We start from the raw sequence: 20,589 nt of genomic DNA on the forward strand, positions 1-20,589 counted from the left end.
TCCCCACCCCACCCCTCTAGGTTGATACAGAGCCCCTGTTTGAGTTTCCTGAGCCATATAGCAAATTCCCATTGGCTATCTATTTTACACATGGTAATGTGAGTTTCCATGTTACTCTCTCCATGCATCCCACCCTCTCCTCCCCACTCCCCATGTCCATAAGTCTATTCTCTATGTCTGTTTCTCCATTGTTGCCCTGTAAATAAATTCTTCAGTACCATTTTTTAGATTCCATATATATGCGTTAGAATATGGTATATATCTTTATCTTTCTGACTCACTTCACTCTGTATAATAGGTTCTAGGTTCATCCACCTCATTAGGACTCACTCAAATGAGTTCCTTTTTATGGCTGAGTAATATTCACTTTTGCTTTTCATTTTCATGCATTGGAGAAGGAAACGGCAACCCACTCCAGTGTTCTTGCCTGGAGAATCCCAGGGACGGAGGAGCCTGGTGGGCTGCCGTCTATGGGGTCACACAGAGTCGGACACGACTGAAGTGACTTAGCTGCTGGAGAATCCCAGGGATGGCGGAGCCTGGCGGGCTGCCGTCTATGGGGTCACACAGAGTCGGACATGACTGAAGTGACTTAGCTGCTGGAGAATCCCAGGGACGGGAAAGCCTGGTGGGCTGCCGTCTATGGGGTCACACAGAGTCGGACACGACTGAAGTGACTTAGCTGCTGGAGAATCCCAGGGATGGCGGAGCCTGGCGGGCTGCCGTCTATGGGGTCACACAGAGTCAGACACGACTGAAGTGACTTAGCTGCTGGAGAATCCCAGGGACGGGAAAGCCTGGTGGGCTGCCGTCTATGGGGTCACACAGAGTCGGACACGACTGAAGCAACTTAGCTGCTGGAGAATCCCAGGGACGGGAAAGCCTGGTGGGCTGCCGTCTATGGGGTCACACGGAGTCAGACACGACTGACGTGACTTAGCAGCAGCAGCAGCAGCAGCAATATTCCATGTCACTCAATTGTGTCCGAGTTGTTTGTGACCCCATGGACTATAGCTCACCAGGCTCCTCTGTCCATGGAATTTTGCAAGCAAGAATACTGGAGTGGGTTGCCATTTCCTCCTCCAGGGGATCTTCCCAACCCAAGGATCAAACCCACGTCTCCTGCATCTCCTGCATTGGCAGGCGGATTCTTCACCACTGAGCCACCTGGGAAGCCCTGTGTATATGCACCACAACTTCTTTATCCATTCTTCTGTCAGTGGACATCTAGGTTGCTTCCATGTCCCAACCATTGTAAATAGTGCTGCAGTGAACAATGGGATGCATTTGTCTCTTTCAATTTTGGTTCCCTCAGGGTATGTGCTTAGGAGTGGGATTGCTGGGTCATATGGTGGTTTTATTCCTAGTTTTTTAAGGACTCTCCATACTGTTTTCCATAGTGGCTTTATCAATTTACATTCCCACCAACAGTGCAAGAGCGTTCCCTTTTCTCCACACCCTCTCCAGCATTTAGTTTTTAATGCAGTGTTTTTTTTAATGCAGTGCCTCAACTAGTTATTTCTCTTAATAATTTTATTTGTTTATTTTTGGCTGTGTTGGGTCTTGGTTGCTGTGAGGGCTTTTGTCTAGTTGCGAGGAGTGGGGGCCACTCTCTAGTTGCGGTGCGCGGGCTTCTCATTGCGGTGGTTCTCTTGCTGCAGAGCACGGGGGCTCTAGGGCAAGCAGGCTTCCGTAACGGTGGCGCGTGGGCTCAGTAGCTGCAGTTCCCAGGCTCTAGACAGACTCAGGAGTTGTGGTGCACGGGCTTAGTTGTTCTACAGCACATGGGGTCTTCCCAGATCAGGGATTGAACCCATGTCATCTGCATTGGCAGGTGGATTCTTTACCACTGAGTCACCAGGAAAGTCCCTTTGGTAAGTTCTGGCTGAAGCCAGTATGGGGTAGAAGCAAGCTGGGGGCCCCCACCTCCCGAAGAGCTCACCTTCAAGTCCCTTCTTGAATTAAAGAATGGAGCCCAGTGCCAAACTAGAACACTCAAAAGATCTGGAGGTCCCAGCTGTCTCTGCCATCAACTAAACAGTGAGCATCCTGGGTTTGGTACCCAGAAGAAATGGGTACCATGAGAGCTCTGGGAGAGTTAAGGAAACCAGAGCTCAGGGTGGGGGCGGGTAGGGAGGTTGACCAATCCACCCCAGTGAGGAAGGACATAGCAGTTTGGGCTGGTTTTCTCTGCAAGCCAGAAGGCCAGCAGCAAGACGCCGAAAGACACTCAGCCTGTCAACACACGGGCCACACAGGCTCACACACACAGCAGAGAAATGACACAGCAGGAGGGCGATGCATGAATACACAGAGAGAAACACACACACACACACACACACACACTCACAGCGACGCCAGATGGAGAAAGCAGCCCAGGCTGGGTCTGGGTATTCATGACTCCCTCACCCACACAGAGGGGCTGGCAGAGTTACATAACGCAAGCTGCAAAAGGGCGAGGCTGAACTTGCTAACCACCACCCTCCCTTAAAGGGGGATCTGGGAGGTAGCGCCTCTTTCTCGGGGTGCAGGGAGAGTTATCCCCACCCACCCCCTGCTTTCAGAGGCGGCAGGAGTTTATCGGCTGCCTCAGCCCTGGGGTGACCCCGGAAATCCGCTAAAAGGGAAACAAGGGAGTGTTGCTTTGTCAGTAGTGATGGATAAGAGCTCCCTCCTTGGGTGAAGGAGTTTTGAGGATGCTGATGGCAAGGGGTGCCAGGGCAAAGAGGAAACTGAGGCTGGAACTGGGGGTAGGAAAAGAGATGAAGGGATTTTCTGCTACCTCCCACCCTGCCCCACTCCACCCGTAACCCACAGGTCACCTGCCCCAACCCAGACACATAAGATGTGCTTCCATGCTGCTCATTGGGCCCATGCCATGGGTGCACACACCTCACCTGGGCTACAGCATCTTCAGGTGGCCTCCATGTGGTCTTTTGGTACTCCAGTCCCTTCTCTGAGTCTGGTGAAGCTGGTGGGAATTGCAAAAGTCACTAGACTATAAATTGTTAAAAACTAGAGTATTTAAAAGCTCAGACTCAAGAATGGAGCAGATCTGAGTTCAAATCCTCCTCCCACCATCCTTCTCCATCTGACCTTGGACAAGTCACTGGACCTTCCCAAGTCTCAGTCTTCTCGTCTGTTGAAGAGTTAACTGTGAAGATCAAAGGAGGAAAAAAATACACAGAACATATGCACTCAATGAGTGTCCACCATCTTTTGGGCTTTTTCTTGTTCCACAAATATTCGTTGCGCACCAGCTCTGTGTTTATCTAACCCTAGGGGGACAGAGTCCACACTTCCTAATGTTTCTCTGTTAGGATTTCAGACAGTCTGTGATACACAAATGCCCTCCAGAGTTTGACGAGGACCTATGTCTTTGGTATTTATTATACCAATTTTGGCTTATCACGGGATGGAGTGTGGCCAAGTCTGTCCTTTTGAACCTGAGATAAGTGAATCATTACAAAAATGACGGTCCTGAAGTCCAGCTGACCTTCCTCATCCGTGGTTCTGTAGAGGGTGACGTCATTTCCTGTTGATGGGTTTGTGATGGGGGCTTTGGGAGTGGTGGGAATGGAGAGCCCCACACCCCGTGATCCTTGTCGGCCAAGCTCCTGACCTGAGGATGGAAAAATGTTGCAAAAAGCAGAGAGGCAAAGGCTGCATGACAGGGTCGGAGTGCTGACTTCTTCTGGTGAAAAAAAGATGGGAAGTCCTAGGGTTCTTGCCATTTGATTTCTGGGGCTGACTCCTCAGTGGTTTTCCCAAGGAGCCCCCCCGGTCTCACAGGGCTTTGATCATGGAAATGAAACCAGGCGATATGCAGCCACCTGCGAGTGTGCCCCCCTGGAGGAAGAAGAATTTTGTGTCTAGGTTGTCTTCAGAACTCCAGAGCATCTTATGGCTAGACTTCTCAGTTGGCTGTGTTTCCCATGTTAGTTTTAAAGGTGGTCTTGGGCATCCCACATCCCTCTCTCTCTTTTTTTTTTAATCCTTTTCCTCCCCTCCCTTGTTCCTTCTCTTGACCTCAGGAAGACCCGGATCGGATCTGCCTCTGGCGGGCTGACGATGCCCAGTTGGATAGTCCATGCTAGCATGCGTCACCCCTAGGCACAGCCACCAGACACGTCTCCTCCGGGATCCGCCTGACCTGTGGCATAGGGACTCATCCCACTGCTTCCCCTGACGTCTGCCTGATCAACCATCACTTCCTTAGAGACCGAGGAAGGAGGCAGACGCAGGAAATCATGCCACCGACGGCGCAACAGCAATGAGCGAGTGACGCTGAGTTGACGTCAGAGGCACAGAAGACCAGCACCGAGAGCAGCTCCCCGTCCCGGCTGCAGCCCCGCAGCACCAGCCCCCGGCTCCTCCTCCCGGCGCGGCCTGAAGCCCGGCCACTCCTGGGGACCTGACCTCGGCCAGACCCGTTTTGAGGTCTGTGGACCCTTAGACACTAGACACCATGGAGAGCCACATGTTCAGCGTTCAGCAGATCCAACCCAATGTCATTTCTGTCCGCCTCTTCAAGCGCAAAGTGGGGGGCCTGGGGTTCCTGGTGAAGGAGAGGGTGAGCAAGCCACCCGTGATCATCTCTGACCTGATCCGAGGGGGCGCCGCGGAGCAAAGCGGCCTCATCCAGGCTGGGGACATCATTCTCGCCGTCAATGGCCAGCCCTTGGTGGACCTGAGCTACGACAGCGCCCTGGAGGTGCTCAGGGGGATTGCCTCTGAGACCCACGTGGTGCTCATCCTCAGGGGCCCCGAGGGCTTCACCACGCACCTGGAAACCACCTTCACCGGGGACGGGACCCCCAAGACCATCCGGGTGACCCGGCCCCTGGGTCCCCCCACAGCAGCCGTTGACCTATCCCACCAAGCGTCAGCCAGCAGAGAGCAGACGCTGGTGGTGGACGGGGCCACAGGGCCCGGCAATGGGCCCCAGCATGCGCCAGACCCGGGGCAGGAAGCCAGCTCCCTCGCCCACGCCAACGGCCTGGCTGCCAGGCCCCCAGGCCAGGACCCGGCCAAGAAAAGCACTGGGGTCGCCCTCCAGGGAAGCGGAGAGAACAATAAACTGCTCAAAGAGATAGAGCCTGTCCTGAACCTTCTCACCAGTGGGGGCAAAGCGATCAATGGAGGGGGACCTGCCAAGACAGAGACCAAGGACGTGGAAATCCAGGTGGACAGGTAAGCTGCAGGGGTGCCTGTGTGTGCTCATATGTGTTGTACGCGAGCGTGTGTGGCAGCTCAGTCTCACAGCCTGGGAGCCAAGCTGAGTGTCTCAGGCATCCGAGCACACGTACACCCGCTCAACCCCCCCTTGCCTCTTGCCCTGGAAATTGCCATTGCGGAATGGAATGGACATAGTGTCTAGTGCGTATCTCTTGCCATGAAACCCAGAGCTCATAATCATTGTAGCTGAGGCCCCATCTTCCAGCACCCCCACAAGGTGGGTATTTTTGCAATCCACATTTCAAGAGTGAGAAGACTAAGGCTCAGATGGTGGGGCCTTCCCTGAGGTCACTGCATGAGGAGAGGCGCCTGGGCATGGCCGACCTGGGTGTGGATGATGCTGAGAATCTGGGGAGAGAGAGAAAGAACTGGGTGCTGGGCGAGCCTCAGCCCAAACTGGCTTTCTCCTGGGGGCAGCCCATCCAGGGCAAGAAAACTTCTAAAGAGAGAAACTGGAGACAAAATAGAGAATTAGTCCCCATTCCCCAAAACTCTGGCATTGCTCTGATTACATGGAAGCTGAGGCCAGCAGTTGAAGAACAGGGCACCAAAGACTTCCCTGGGGTCCAGTGGTTAGGGCCCCATGCTTCCCCTGAAGGGGCCACAGCTTCAATGCCTGGTCAGGGAACTAAGATCCCATATGCCGAGTGGTGTGGCCAAAAATTTTTTTAAAAATTAGAACTGGGTACCAGCCCCTCTGTATTTGCCGGATTGGCATTTTCTGACCCTCCAGGGGCTGCACAGTCGCTGAGGAGCAGATGGGCCAGGTGGTGGGGAAATAGGAGACCCAGGAGACACGAGTTCAATCTTGTGTTGGAAAGATCCCCCGGAGTAGGAAAATGGCAACCCACTCCAGTATCCCTGCCTGAAAAGTCCCATGGATAGAGGAGCCTGGCAGGCCGTAGTCCAAAAGATCGCAAAGAGTTGGTCACAACTGAGTGACTGAGCGAACACACACGTGGAGAGGGGCAGGTTTTCTCTCTGCCTTCTTCCACTCCCCTCTAAGGTCTAGCACTGACGCTACAGCCCACAGTGTTACTAGGCAGATCCTGGGAGACACAGAGGGAGGCTCAGACCTGAGGTCCCCAGAAATCCAGGCCGCGCTTTCCCAGTCCTCTTCTCAAGGACCCCTGAGAGTTCCAAGGGCATTTAGAAGTCACTGGGAAATCCTGTGGGGGCCTGAATTGACTAGCTCCCAGGCCCCTGCGTGTATTCATATAGGAAGTGTTCACAGAGGACCTACTCTGTGCAGGTACTCTTCTGGGCCCTGGGATGGAGCAATGAATGGACAAGTCCTCTGGCTTTGGGGGAGGGACTGAAAGAGACAAACCCCCTGACTTGGGGAGCTTGCAGTGCAGTGGGGAAGCCAAAGAAGCGAGAGGTTAACGCTGTAAACCATTAGTCATACGCACTGAGGAGATAAATAGAGCGGGGAAGGGCCAGGAAGTGTTGGGGAGGGTAACATTGCGGGGGGGAATCTGGCAGGCCACACTACGAAGGCAGCAGGGGAGGACCCAGAGGCAGGGGCGGGGAGGCTCACAGCTGCAAGGGGGAGGGGCATCCAGGCAGAGGCAGTGGCAGGTGCCAAGGTCCTGAAGTGCACTTGTGCCTGCATGGGACCCAGTCCTGGCAGGGCAGCCCCCAGACCGCCCACTGTGCACCCCCCAGTCTGTGGAAGCCCACCCTGGCCACCATTGCATCCTGGGGCTTTTCCAGCATCTCGCGCCTGGCCAAAAACTGAGCCAATCCAGCAAGACCCCCAAGGAGGAAAGTGGAGGCTCTGTCGGAAGACCTGGGCAGAGGGCGACAGAGGGCACCTCCTGCCCGCCCAGCTCCTCCCTCCCATCCACCCTTCCTCTCTCCTGCGAGCTCCCCACAGACACCCTGGAGTCTGCCACACCCTGGGTCCCATCTCCACGAGAGACAGCGAGTCTTAGGCCACATACACAGGGCGTGGTGTGACCCTCTCCGTGGGACAGATGATTGGGGGTCCCCAGTGGCCTAATGTCCATTTCCAGAGCTGGAGGCCAGGATCACGTCCTCAAGGTTCTCCCGGTGACAGTGACCTGGCACCTCATTCTCCCACAACCAGCACAGGAGCCCCCCGCGGGCTAGAACCCACTTCCCAGGGGTCCCCACTGTGACATACTCGGTGGAGATGGAGGGTGTAGCCGTGAGGTAGTTTCTGGGCAGCCAGTAGGTACTCCCAAGTCTCACTCCGTGGGCTTGAATTCTAAGGCAGCTAGAGACTCCAGAATCAATCACTGGCCTTCTTTTCTAGACGACATCAGAAGTGCCCATCCTACGAGGCTCCTGGGCATGGCTTCTCCCCACCCCAATCCTTTACGTGCCCCGCCCATCCTCAGCACCACCTCTTGCAGAAGCAGGAGTGAGTCCATGAATAGGACCATCTCACCTTGCATGCCAGTGGAACCCCTGGGTCTAATGTCCTGTGTACTTGGTTCTGATTATCAGCTAGGCGTGGAGTGTGAGCCTCAGAACCCCGAGGGCTCTGTTTCAGCCCCACCCCGGCCCAGGAGTCTGACTCTCCGGTTATGATGTAGAGAAGTCCCTTCTATAGTTGGGAGCTGCACGCCCTATCCAAGGAGCAAATACAAGCAAATACCCTCTCCTAGCCTGCAGTCCAGGACATAAAGGCTGTGGACAGGACCCCAGGCTGGGATGAGGTACTTGAGTCCCATGAACTTTAATGGGAGCCCACTTGGTAGCCAGGCCCCAAGGGGCCTCTCCAAACTCTGTCTCGGGGAAGCAGCCTTTGTGTCCCCAAGAATGAAGGCAAGATAGATCCGTCTGCCTTGGAGCGCTGCTCCCACAGACCCATTTCCCGCCTCAGGAGGTCACATCTGAGTTCTCAGCCACCCTCATCCCTCAGGGTCCTCCACCAGGGACCCCACATCACCTGCAGTGTGGTTGACCACAGGCAGCTGGAAAAACTGCTTAGGTGGAGAAATGTTTTGGGAGAAAGTGACCCAGGGCAAGTATATGGCTCCACGAAACCCACTGAGATGAATGGTTCTAAGGATGAGTAATACTGTAATAGCATGTGTTCCCCCCGGCTCCATGGCTGGATGCATGGCTCTCCCCCTGCACTCTGTTTTTTTAACAAATATTTTGAAATGCCCCCTTCACTAACCAGAAGCTCCTTCATGGAGCATGTAGCCTACCCACACTTTACATTTTTTAAATCAGTGTAATGCCCTAACGATAGAATAAAGGCTACAGAGCATAAAAGTCATTTATAATAAAAGAGCCTATAATTTAACATATCGGCACACAGGCACGGCTCCACCAGAGTGTCACATGTTGGCACCTAAAGATAGAATCGCTGCAAACACGATGCAGATTGACACAGGTGTGTTGTGTTGGCAACTCTGACACCACCTGCCGCACAGCGTCGCCTTGGTGATGCGGTTTTCCCAAATGGTGAATGATTCCTGGTAAAACGATGTCCTGTCTTTGATTTCCCAGTAGTTGCAAGTTCAGTAGAATTTAAAGCCGAATTTATACATAAACCCACGTTGAGACTTCGGCTGAGAGATTGAAGCATGTTTCGTGTTTTTGTTTTCACTCTAAGGTGTCCAAAGTCTGCGAGGCAGTCAGGACCTTCCTCCTCGAGTGGCATTGCCATTTGTGTTGCCAGGGTGTCCCTCACCCCTGACATCACCTCCCTCCCATTGTGATGTCAGAAGCATCGGCCATCGTCGTAACAACCACAGATTGCAAAGCTGTTTGCTCATGGCTAAAATAAGTGTCTTGTTATGAATCAGTGTCCCAAGTCAGGAAACGCAACCCCAGAGGCAGCATGTCATTCAGAGCCCGTCTCGGGGCGCTGGCCTGGGAATGTTCAAGCCCCACAGCACACACAGCTGCCTGGAAACGACTCATCCTCCCAGGCCCCTCTCCATCCAGGCTGCTTTTGGGGGTGGGGTCAGACCAGCATCCTAGATGCTGGGTGACAATGAAGCCAGCAGCCCGCTGGGCCCAGAGCCCCACATCCGGGTCCCACTCGGCATCTGTGGCTTCTGGGTCTGAGCAGAGGCTGGGCCATCACTGGTTCTCAGCAGCGACCTTGACTCCTCTGCTCTCTTGGCCTTATTTTCCTCCTTCCGTCCTTCTTTCCCCTTGGACCTGGACTTATTCCCCTGCTCCAGCTAGTCCCTTTCCCTCAGGGGGCACCCCTGTCCTGTTGTTTGGGGTGTCGGCCTGTGTTTGGGGAGATAAGTGATGTTGACTTGAGACACAGTCTCCTCCCTTCATCCCAGGAGGAGGGAGGGGACCCTGAGCAGGCAGTGACAGCGGGTGAAGGGTGATCAGGAAGGGAGGCGGCGAATTCGGGGCCTTCTGTCCTCGGGAGCGGTCACTTTAAAATGCTGCATGTCAGAGGATATCCAGGTTGCTCAGCTTGCTGCCCTGAAGGAGGGTTCTAAAGAGGCCAAGGTCCACGGTCCAGCATCCATCTGGACCAGCCGGCCAGCCACCTCGTCCTGCGCTCTGATAACTCCTCGTCTGCTTGCAGGGCCCTCCCTTGGTTACTTATAGGAGTACCTTCCCAACAGTCACCTCTTTAGAACCTGTACGAATGCAGCTCCTGAAGTAGGACCTGTGGTTCTAGCCCCCGCCTATAGAAGAAGGAACTGAAGCTCAGAGAGGTGAAGCAACTTGCCCAGGGTCACACAGCACTGGCCACAGGGTTCTATCCAGGTTCTACCTAGCAATCTCACAGTGAGCGTCTAGAGTTTAAAAAGAAACCAGACAAGCAAATGTGGCTGGAGGAACAGAAGTCGATTTTAACCCTAGAGAATCCGCTTTTTGGGGGGAGGGGCCTCCTCCTGTGACAAGCCTAAGTTTCATCCCCATGATGTTAGCCAGCCTCTGCTGAGCACTCCAGGTGGGCCTGGCCCCAGGCTATGGTCTTCACATCAAGTAATTCACTTCCTCCACATAGCACCCCATTTTCCTGATAGGAAACCAAGGCTCAGAGAGGTGTAGTCTCTTGTGCCAGGTCACACAGCCAGCCTGCAGCAAAGTCCGAACTTGACTCTAAGCCCACGTTCTTGACCTCTACTAAGCTTGTAGATTGCACTGTTGGCCACAGTGCCCTTAACCACTAGCCATCAACTTTCTGAGGCTATCAGAGTATTTTCTCAGACTGGAGGGGAAACCAAGGCCCTGAGGTTGCCGTCTACTAAAGACAGCCTCCCTAGAGAGGTGACCTCGGATCAACCAATGTCAGCACTGATGCCTGAGAGCCCCTCCCCCTAGGCTGCACTTGATCTTTCTCATGGCTGTGCATCATCTGGTGGCAATTTCCATTCTTTCTTTTCTACTGTTTTTTTTATTCCTTCTTTCTCTCTCTCTTTTTTTTTTTTTTTTTGGCATTTTTCAACTCAGGAATTAACTCTGATAACTTTGCCGTCATGCAGAATCTGGGAGCAACTTCTCACCCTGACTATTTGAGTGTGAGTGACTTCCAGCACTGCCCTCTCCGCCACCATAAGTTCTTTCCTAGGCAGGGGCCAGGGGTCCTGTTAAATCAGTTAATGCACTTGCTCTGTGACCTCCTCCCACGTATGTCCCTGCCACCTGGTCTAGTGGGCACCCAGCCCCTCATTCTGGAGGGGAAAGAAGCTCACCCACCTCAAATTGCATGTAACTGATGGCTTCTCAGCATCTCTCAGTCACTGGATATTTATGGAGCATCTATTCTGCCTCAGATACTGTCCTCAGAGCTGGGGATCCACTGATGATCCACTACAGAGTCATCTCATAGACAACACTCGAGGAATAATAAATAGACACATGCAGTCGTTTTAGATAGCAATGTGTGCTGTGGAGGAGATCATACAGTGACTTCAAGAGAAGTGGCTTGGGGTTGGGTAGCACGCTGGATCGGAAGGTTGGGGAAAACCTCTCTGCAGGCATTTGTACCAAGGCCAGAAGGTGAGAACCTTGCGAAATCTAGGCAGGGGTGTTCCTGGCAGAGGGCACAGCAGGAGCAAAGGTCCTGAGGCAGGAACGAGGTTGGGATGTTCAAGGAACTAAAGGGAGGCCTTGAGTGTAGCAAGCAGGAGGAGAGCAATAGGCAGTGAGGTCAGACATAGACACGGGGGCAGGGCCATCAACCATCCCAACACCCGCTCATTGTATCTGCCATTGTTCCTATGGCTGCTGTTAACAAATGACCACAACCTTGGTGCCTTAAAACAACACACCTTGGAACGTCCCTGATGGTTCAGTGGTTAAGAATCCACCTTACAATGCAAAGGATGTGGGTTCAGTCCCTGCTCAGGGCACTAATATCCCACATGCCGTGGGGCATGGCCAAAAATCTTTTTCTTAAAAAGTGAATTTGTGGCAAAATAGATAAATCAAGATATTTTACATTAAAACCTATTCCCAGCCTCTCAAAAAAAAAAAAAAAAAAGATATATCAGAGGGGCTGTTAGCAAGAAGTCAAATCCCAGTAAGACAGTTGGCCTTAGGAGCTGGGACCCAAATTCAGCCCCATCCCCCCTAGCCTGGGGCCTACAGACATGAGTTGGAGAATCCTGCCCAGCTTTTGTGATCTTAGGAATGAGAATCATGGTTGTTTTGGAGCTTTGAGGCCCTCGCTAAAACACTCACTGTGGAATGCCTGCTCTGAAGAGCGTACCTTTATCAAGAACCACCCCTGCAAACTCCAGCATGATGGAGTCTAGAAGGAAAGCTGCACAGAGACCCCACTTGCACAGCCCCCCAAATCTTCCTGCTTCAACTCAGCTATCAGAATCTGCAACCAGATAGAAGCAGAAGCCAAAGACCATTGGAGTGTGGAGGGCGAGGAGGGGAGCTGGAAGAGAGCGTGGTGTCTGCGGAGAGATGCGAGCAGGGCTTCCTGCCAGGACCAGCTGCTCCTCGGCGGCCTCCTCGCCTGGTTGGGCTGGAGTGGGTGGCCTCCACCTCCAGGCTGCGCCCTGTACCCAGGCCTGGCCCACCTGCTCCCCATCCTGGGTCCTTGGTCAGGGGAGGTTTAGTGGTCAGCATGGGGCCAACCAACACGTGCAAACTGCCTGTGGAGTCTGGCCTGGGACCCCCATCCCGATGCCCGTGAGATCAGGGAGCCTCGGTTGGAAGGATCTGGCAAAGATCCTCAGAAGGTTTAGAGATGCTAGACCGACTCTTGGCTTGAGTATGAGGATCCAACTAGTGAAGTGGAAGGAAAGGGCTTTAGTTTAGTTCTTGCCAAGCAGCACAGGTAGGAGGGAGAGCCTCACACTAAGGCAGGGGGAGAAGGAGAGCTGGGGGAGGGCGGCACTTCTAGCCAGGAGGGCACCTGTACTCACTGCGCGAGTGTATCTCAGAGCTCTCCCAGGGAAACAGGTTTTCACAGGTGTCCTTGGACGGTGTGGGTGCTTTTGACAATGCAGATTCCAGGCTTCCCACTATTTCAGACTCTCTGGAGATGGGCTGGGGGGAATTTTAACAAGCCCCTCAATTGATTCTGATGCACCCTGATGTTTGAGAACCACCAAGCTTGACCGCAGGATGGCTCTGGCCTCGCTGGTCTGCCATAATTCCAGGTTCACTGGAGGATGTCTTTGCAGGGGAATAAGGACACTGAGCAGATGTGGGAGCCACTGAGCGAAGGCAGGTTCCTCAGGCCCGTCTGGGAACAAGGCACAACTAGTAAATAAATCCTCACAGGCCCCGGGTGGGTGTGGAACAGGGACGGGAGAGCCGGGAAGCGTGGGTTTGTGGTCCTTGACTGAAGCTACGCCTGCTCTTCAATAGGGAGGAGTCTAATTCCTCCCCTCCCCACAGGGACATTGATTGATCTCCTGGGATGTTTTCAGTTGTCCCAGCTGGTGATGGAGATGTTACTGGTATCTAATGAGGAGAGACCAAGGATGTTGTTAAACATTCTCCAATGCACAGGGCAGTCCCCACCACAAAGAATTATCTGAACCTAAATATCAGTAGTTACAGGCTGAGAATTTCTGATCTAAACCAAGATCCCTCAGGCAGCTGGGCAGGACCAAGACTCAAAAGTACTGGCCAAGGAGAGTCACCATTCAGGCTTCTCAGAAGTCAAGCCAAGGCCCCGTCTACCTCCATCCGTGGGCTCCCAGTGTACTTACTTAAATGAAGAAATGATAACCTGGAGTTAGCAAAATTGCATTTAGTGGATAAACACATTCACTACCACCACCTCATTTTGGGGGAAACATTCGATATCTAAATTTGAGATTCTTCATGAGTATGAAATCCAATCAAATGCCCCCCCTCAAGCCCTGTTCTCAGTGATTCTCAATGAGGAGGGCAGCAAGGAAGAGGCATTTAATTGCAAAATTTCCTCTGCTTCTCACTGGTGGTGTGATCTTAACAAGTTACCTAATCTGTCTGGACTTCAATCGCCACAAGTTAAATGTTAGTCGCTCAGTTGTGTCCAGCTCTTTGCAACCCCGTAGACTGTAGCCCACCAGGTTCCTCTCTCCATGGGATTCTCCAGGCAAGAATACTGGAATGGGTAGCCATTCTCTTCTCCAGGGGATCTTCCTGACCCAGGGATCAAATACAGTTCATGTTTGGTCAGAGCTGACTGTATACTAGACCTTTTACAAGCATGATCTTATTTAACCCCCAGGAGAGGTGGTGTGTGAAGCGGGCCTTGTAAGGGTGAGTAGGAGCTGACTCTTGACAGAGGGGAGATGAAAGGGCATTCCAGGGAGGGCAAGGATGGACATAGGAATGGACACGGTGTGCTCCCTGGGAAGAGAGGGGAGTGGAGGTCGGGGCCAAGAGTGATGGAAGTGGGGAGTCTGGAAAGGAAGCAGAGAATTCCCAGATTCCTGGGCTCTGTGAGCAATGGGCAGTTACTCAGCCGTAAAAAGGAATGAGACAATGCCATTTGCAGCGACATGGATGGACCTAGAGATTATCGTACTGAGTGAAGTCAGACAAAGACAAATACCATATAATACCACTTATATGTGCAATCTGAAAAAATGATACAAATGAACGTATTTACAAAACAGAAATGGACTCATATATATGGAAAATGAACATCTAGTGGGAGGGGGGAGATAAATTAAGAGTGTGAGATTAACATTTGCACACGTCTGTATAGAAAATAGTTTTTTAAAAAAGCAAGGTTGTACTGCATAACAGAGGAAACTATACTTAATATCTTATAATAACCTATAATGGAAAGGAAACATATATGTATGTGGGTGTGTGTCTGTGTCTCACTGAATCGATTTGCTAGACACCGGAACTAATACAACATTGTAAATCAAATATACTCTCTGCTGTGCTTAGTAGCTCAGTGATGTCTGACTTTTTGTGACCGCATAGACTACAGCCTGCCAGACTCCTCTGTCCACGGGATTCTCTAGGCAAGAATACTGGAGTGGGTTGCCATTTCCTACACCAGGGGATCTTCTCAACCCAGGGATCAAACCCATGGCTCCTGCAGCTCCTGCATTGGCAGGCAGATTTTTTACCACTGATCCACCTGGGAAGCCTTGTACATAATATGTGTGCATTTATATGTATACGTACATATATATAATGTATATGTAATATATATACACATATGTATGTATATGAACCCATGAAAAAGAAATGGCAACCCACTCCAGTATCCTTGCCAGGGAAATCCTAGGGACAGAGCACCTTGGCAGGCTACAGTCCATGGAGTCCCGAAAGAGTCAGATACAACTTAGTGATTAAACAATAGCAATATATGTATGTATAACTGCATTACTTTGCTATACACTGAAACTAATGCAGCATTGTAAGCCAACTATCCTTCAATTTAAAAAGAAATGTCTGAGTGCAGACATCCCTCCCTGTGCCCCCATAAGCCCTCAGGGAAGACGCCCCTTTCTCAGTTAGGAGCCATACATGCCTTCAGTCTTTAGAGACAGTAAGGCTTTGGCCAGCACCACGCAGTGCTATAGCCACTAACTATATATGGCTAATTAAAGTGAAATAAAATTAAAAATTCAATTAATTTCTCAGTGACAATAGGTGCTTTTTTTTTCAGCCGAGCCACATAGGGGATCTTTGTTCCCCACCAAGGGATTGAACTCATGACCCGCCCAGTGGAAGCGCAGTATTAACCACTGGACGATGAGGGAAGTCCCTAAGCACATTTGAAATATTCAGTTGCTTCATGTGGGCCATGGCTAAAATACCAAAAAACACAAGCAGACGTGGAATGTTTCCATTGACTCAGAAAGTTCTCCTAGACCATGCTGACTTAGAGGAATCTTGATTGTTTTAGAAAGAACTCACATTTTCCTTTCTCTGTTTCTGTTTGATCAGCCTACAAACACGTCAGTAGTCAAAGCAATAGCAGATGCCCCAGGCTAAGTGCTGTGAGCCTTACCTCCTGTAATTGTTGCAGTAACCCCGGAAACTGGGTTTTATTATCAACACTATTTTAGAGATGAGTATACTGAGAATTAGAAAGGTTAAGTAGCCAAAATATCCAAAGTCACACAGCTTACAACCAGCAAAGCTGAAAGTTGAACCCAGCTCCACCCAATCCACAGCCCATGGATCTCACTGCCCGTACAAACCTAGCGAACAGACACATCCCAGGCTGAGCAAATCCATGGCAATAAACTCCTTATCTCCCTCAGAGCTTTTACTGAAAACTTGGGGTGGGGACTAGGAATTCAGAATCTACCTAAATCTACTCCTGATTTTGTCCCTGGGTGCGGAGAAGCAAAGTAACTCCTTGTCAGATGCTGAAGGATGTTCCCTGTGGTCCCACGTTAAAAATATTCTTGTTTTAAGTTGGAGGCTAATTGCTTTCCAATGTTGTGTTGGTTTATGCTGTACAATAAAGCAAGTTGCATCCCCTCCTTCTTGAGCCTCCCTCCCATCCACCCGCATCCCACTCCTCTGGGTCATCACAGAGCAGAGGGCCTGGGCTCCCTGTGTCATCCAGCAGTTTCTCATTAGCTGTCTCTCTTACGCATGGCGGTATATATATGTCCATGCGACTCTCTCCTATCCTTCCCACCCTCTCCTTCCCCTGCTATGTCCTCAAGACCACCGTCTACATCTGCATCTCTATTCCTGCCAGGCTAACAGGTTCATCGGTACCATTTTTCTAGATTCCAGAGATCTGTGTTAACACATAACATTTGCTTTTCTCTTTCTAACTGACTTCACTCTGTATAACAGGCTCTAGTTTCATTCACCTCATGACAGTTGTCTCAAATAAAAATATTCTTCCCCAGCTCATCACAGGGCTCTTACATAAGTTTGTGTGGACAAAACACTTCAAATATATTATTTAAACAAAAGTGTTAAAGGCTTTTTTAAAAAAAAAAAGCAAAGGATGAAGATAAAAGCACCTCTCTCTACAGATCCACAAGAAGACAGGTCGTGTGAGCCATTTAAGAGTCATCTGGGTAATTGTACCCTGTAATCTTTGTAAACTGGCCTCATTCAGTGAGAGATGCTGGATTCCTAGCTCTTTAGCCTCTGGCTTATCCTACACATCCTGACTTGTTTTCCCAGTCTGTTTACAGAAAAAGGAAGGATCTGAGCCGAGCATCAGTCAGACCTGGTTTCAAATCCCAGCTCTTCTTTGTGTTTGCTGAGAAACCTTGGGAAATTGACATAACCTCTCTGGTCTCAGTTTTTGCATCTGTAAAATAGGGAAGCTTTTAATATCTGCTGGGAGGAAGTGAAATAACTTCTGTGCTGGTACCTGGTATATTACCAACACTCAAACAGCGCTAAACTCCTCTCTTCTCTGCTGATTCCCCACTTATGGTCACATGACATCCTAGAACTGGAGTTTTAGCGCTGAGAGGGGCTGCGTGACATTTAGAACAGCCCACTCCACAGACAATGCCTCTGTTTATTACCACATAGGTAAACCATTGACTTGGGAAATATCTAATCAAGAACCACTCCTGGTGTGTTTTGGAGACATTTTTGAGAGAGTAAAACATAATGTTCCCTCTTACAACTGCAGACCTCTCCAAGCAAGATGAGCAGAAGTGGCTTCAGCATGGGCCACCAGAACGCTGCGAGACAAAGCAAGGAGGGGATTCTGGTAGCCCCATCCAAGCAGCCAGAGGGGCCACGTAGGGCCTTACACTCAGAGCTTGGGCCCTGGCCTCTGATTCATCCCAATGACCATCAGCACCAGGCTGGGGGCTGGGGGAATTTATGGAGCCAAGAGTCCCCAAAGCTGGGAACATAGGGTGGAGAGCTGGGTATGGCCAGCACCCACGCCTGGGACCAAAAGTGAGATGGAGTACAGAGCGAGCCGCATTGCCCAAAGTTGGGGAACAGACAGAGGTCATCAAGCGAAATTGGGTGGGAGTGTCAGAAAGCAGGACGGCAGAAGCACGGAGATGAGGTGGGGCAGGTTGGGAGGTCTGGATCTGATGCAGTCAGTCCCATCTCAGCCACGACTTCCCTCCAGCTCAGAGGATGGTCAGCCTGTCCAGCCAAGATAGCCTCTTCCTGAACCTATCCGAGTTCAAGGGCAGAGAGCCAGGAAAGCTTCATGGTTAGAGTCAGGAGTTAGCCGAGGTTTGAACCCCAACTCCTTCACCCCTGACTGTGAGACTTAGGTGAGTGGTTTAACCTCTCTGAGCCTCAGTTTCCTCATCTGATAATGAGTGCAAGGGTGGTGATGGTGGTAATGAACATGGTGATGGTCATGACGATTCTGATGGGACGAAGGTGATGGTGATGAGAAGGATGAGAATGATTTGGGCAATAATGGTGATAATGAAAATGATGTTTTCAACATTGGTGTTGATGAGGACACTTATGATGGCTGTGGTGACAATGATGCTGATGCTGATAAGGAAAAGTTGGATGGTGATGTTAACAATCGTAAGAATGATGGTGCTGATGGTGTTGATGATAAGTGAGGGTAATAGTAACAGCCTCCGCTTCACGATAAACGTGAAGAGCAGGCTGGAAAACCAACTCAGTGGACATGAATTCGAGCAAACTCTGGGAGATAGTGGAAGGCAAGGAAGCCTGGTGTGCTACAATCCATGGGGTCACAAAGAGCTGGACTTAGCAACTGAACAACAGCAGACTGCAATACTGTGACCTTGAGTGACTTAGCTTCTGTCTCACTTATGCCATCTATACAAGAGTGACAAACATTCATACCGACCTCATCGGGTTGTCCCAAGGACTAAATTCACTAAAACATGTGTTAAGTGCTTGACACACCAGTAAGTGCTTAATCAACACCAACAGTATTAATAGTTTTTGTCGCTGTGTTCCCCTTATTTTCAGAATCATTCCTGCGTATCCTGGGCTGGTACCATTAGCCTCGTGATCGGTGCTCTAGTTGCTGTTGGTGTGACTCCCCACCCTGGCCCACAGGACTGGTTTTCGGACCTATCCCTCCTGCTTCCTGTATCTTCCACCATTAGGTTTCATGGATGCTAAGCTGTCCAGGGGTTCTTCATGGGATTCTGCTAGGAGAGGGGCCTCCCGGCTTCCTAGATCAGGAAATCGGGGGCTGGGGAGGGAGGAACAAAGTCTCTGTCACAGACATCCTGAAACTATCTCCTCACAACGGGTATGTGCCAGCTGTGGGTGCCAAGTCAGTTAAGCTCACCTTCACGCTTGATCCTACGAAGCGGCAGGCTGCGGACCCAAAGCTCACTGGCTCCGTGGAGGGTCATGTGGGTGAACCCTGAGGGTTCTTCACGGACTCAGGGCTTTCAGACCAGGGTGACCAGCCGGCCACTCCAGGTGTCCCGTCTTCCTCAACCTCTCCCGCCTTGCTTTTCAGAGACCTGGACGGCAAATCACACAAACCTCTGCCCCTCGGCGTGGAGAACGACCGAGTCTTCAGTGACCTGTGGGGGAAGGGCAGCATGCCCGTCGTCCTCAACAACCCGTACTCAGAGAAGGAGCAGGTAAGTGGCGGTGTCAGCCTGGCACCCACACTCCATGGGTCCCTGAATGTTCTTGGGAAGACAAGTTCCAAACCACCTTGGGGAGAAAACCAGCCGTGTGGCTGGAGAAATGGCCTGGGGCTCAGCCAGCAGCACTTTCCCTGGACTGCGGCTTTGGGCTTTGATTCCGTGGGTTTTGTTTGCTAGCTTGCCAGTTTTCAAATTTTCATTGTTTCTACCAAGAAAGATATTCACATGATCCTGAATTTAAAAGGTAAAATAGATAGATGGTAAAAGCTTCTTCTCTCTTCCTTCATCCCAGCCACATGGCTTCACTCCCCAGAGGCAAGCAGTATTCATTATTCATCATTTTTGTGGTCCTTTTAGCAATGTTTTATGCGTAGACAAATAAATACACACATATTATTTTCATATGTTTTTACACAAATGAGAACACATCATACATACAGGCAAGCCTCATGCTATTGCACTTCATCTTATTACATGTATTATTTGTGTGTGTGTGTGTGTGAATTGAAGGTTTGTGGCAACCCTGCATTGAGCAAGTCTATTGGTGCCATTTTTCCAATTGCATTTTTTAAATTTTAATTGGAGGCTAATTACTTTACAATATCGTGGTGGTTTTTGCCATACATTCACATGAATCAGCCACGGGTGTACATGTGTTCCCCATCCTGACCCTCCCTCCCACCTCCCTCCGCATCCCATCCCTCAGGGTCATCCAAGTGCACCAGTCCTGAGCACCCTGCCTCATGCATCGAACCTGGACTGGTGATCTATTTCATATATGATAATATACATGTTTCAATGCTGGTCTCTCAAATCATCCCACCCTCACCTTCTCCCACAGAGTCCAACAGTCTGTTCTATACATCTGTATCTCTTTTGCTGTCTTGCATACAGAGTTATCGTTACCATCTTTCTAATTCCATATATATGTGTTAGTATGCTGTATTGGTGTTTTTCTTTCTGACTTACTTTGCTCTGTATAATAGGCTCCAGTTTCATCCACCTCATTAGAACTAATTCAAATGCATTCTTTTTAATAGCTGAATGATATTGCATTGTGTATATGTACCACAGCTTTCTTATCCATTTGTCTGCCGATGGACATCTAGGTTGCTTCCATATCCTGGTTTTTGTAAACAGTGCTGCGATGAACATTGGGGTACACATGTCTCTTTCAATTCTGGTTTCCTCAGTGTGTATGCCCAGCACTGGGATTGCTGGGTCATATGGCAGTTCTATTTCCAGTTTTTTAAGGAATTCCACACTGTTCTCCATAGTGGCTGTACTAGTTTGCATTCCCACCAACAGTGTAAGAGGGTTCCTTTTTCTCCGCACCATCTCCAGCATTTATTTTTAGTACACTTTTTGATAGCAGCCATTCTGACTGGCGTGAGATGGTACCTCATTGTGGTTTTGA

General features: G+C 50.6%; 1 protein-coding gene and 1 long non-coding RNA gene across 4 annotated transcripts in view; one reads left to right on the top strand and one right to left on the bottom strand.

Annotated features, from left to right (window-relative positions):
- NOS1 (nitric oxide synthase 1) overlaps positions 1 to 20,589 on the top strand; it is a 207,137-nt gene that overhangs the window by 95,263 nt on the left and 91,285 nt on the right. Inside the window, exons 2-3 of the mRNA XM_061384897.1 lie at positions 4,035 to 5,193; positions 19,037 to 19,163. Of these exons, the coding sequence (XP_061240881.1) occupies positions 4,469 to 5,193; positions 19,037 to 19,163 (852 nt within the window). The 5' untranslated portion in view covers positions 4,035 to 4,468. The remainder of the gene's footprint in view (positions 1 to 4,034; positions 5,194 to 19,036; positions 19,164 to 20,589) is intronic.
- LOC133228867 (uncharacterized) lies at positions 976 to 7,829 on the bottom strand. Of its 3 annotated transcripts, XR_009730390.1 has the most exons (4): positions 7,185 to 7,829; positions 3,497 to 3,849; positions 3,097 to 3,154; positions 976 to 2,971 (listed from the first exon to the last, which is right to left on the bottom strand). It is a non-coding gene; the product is annotated as an uncharacterized LOC133228867 (long non-coding RNA). The 3 variants fall into 3 exon arrangements; XR_009730389.1 differs by having other exon boundaries at positions 3,097 to 3,622; XR_009730388.1 differs by having other exon boundaries at positions 3,097 to 3,849.

Source organism: Bos javanicus, chromosome 17 (assembly GCF_032452875.1).
Source record: "Bos javanicus breed banteng chromosome 17, ARS-OSU_banteng_1.0, whole genome shotgun sequence".
Taxonomy (NCBI): domain Eukaryota; kingdom Metazoa; phylum Chordata; class Mammalia; order Artiodactyla; family Bovidae; genus Bos; species Bos javanicus.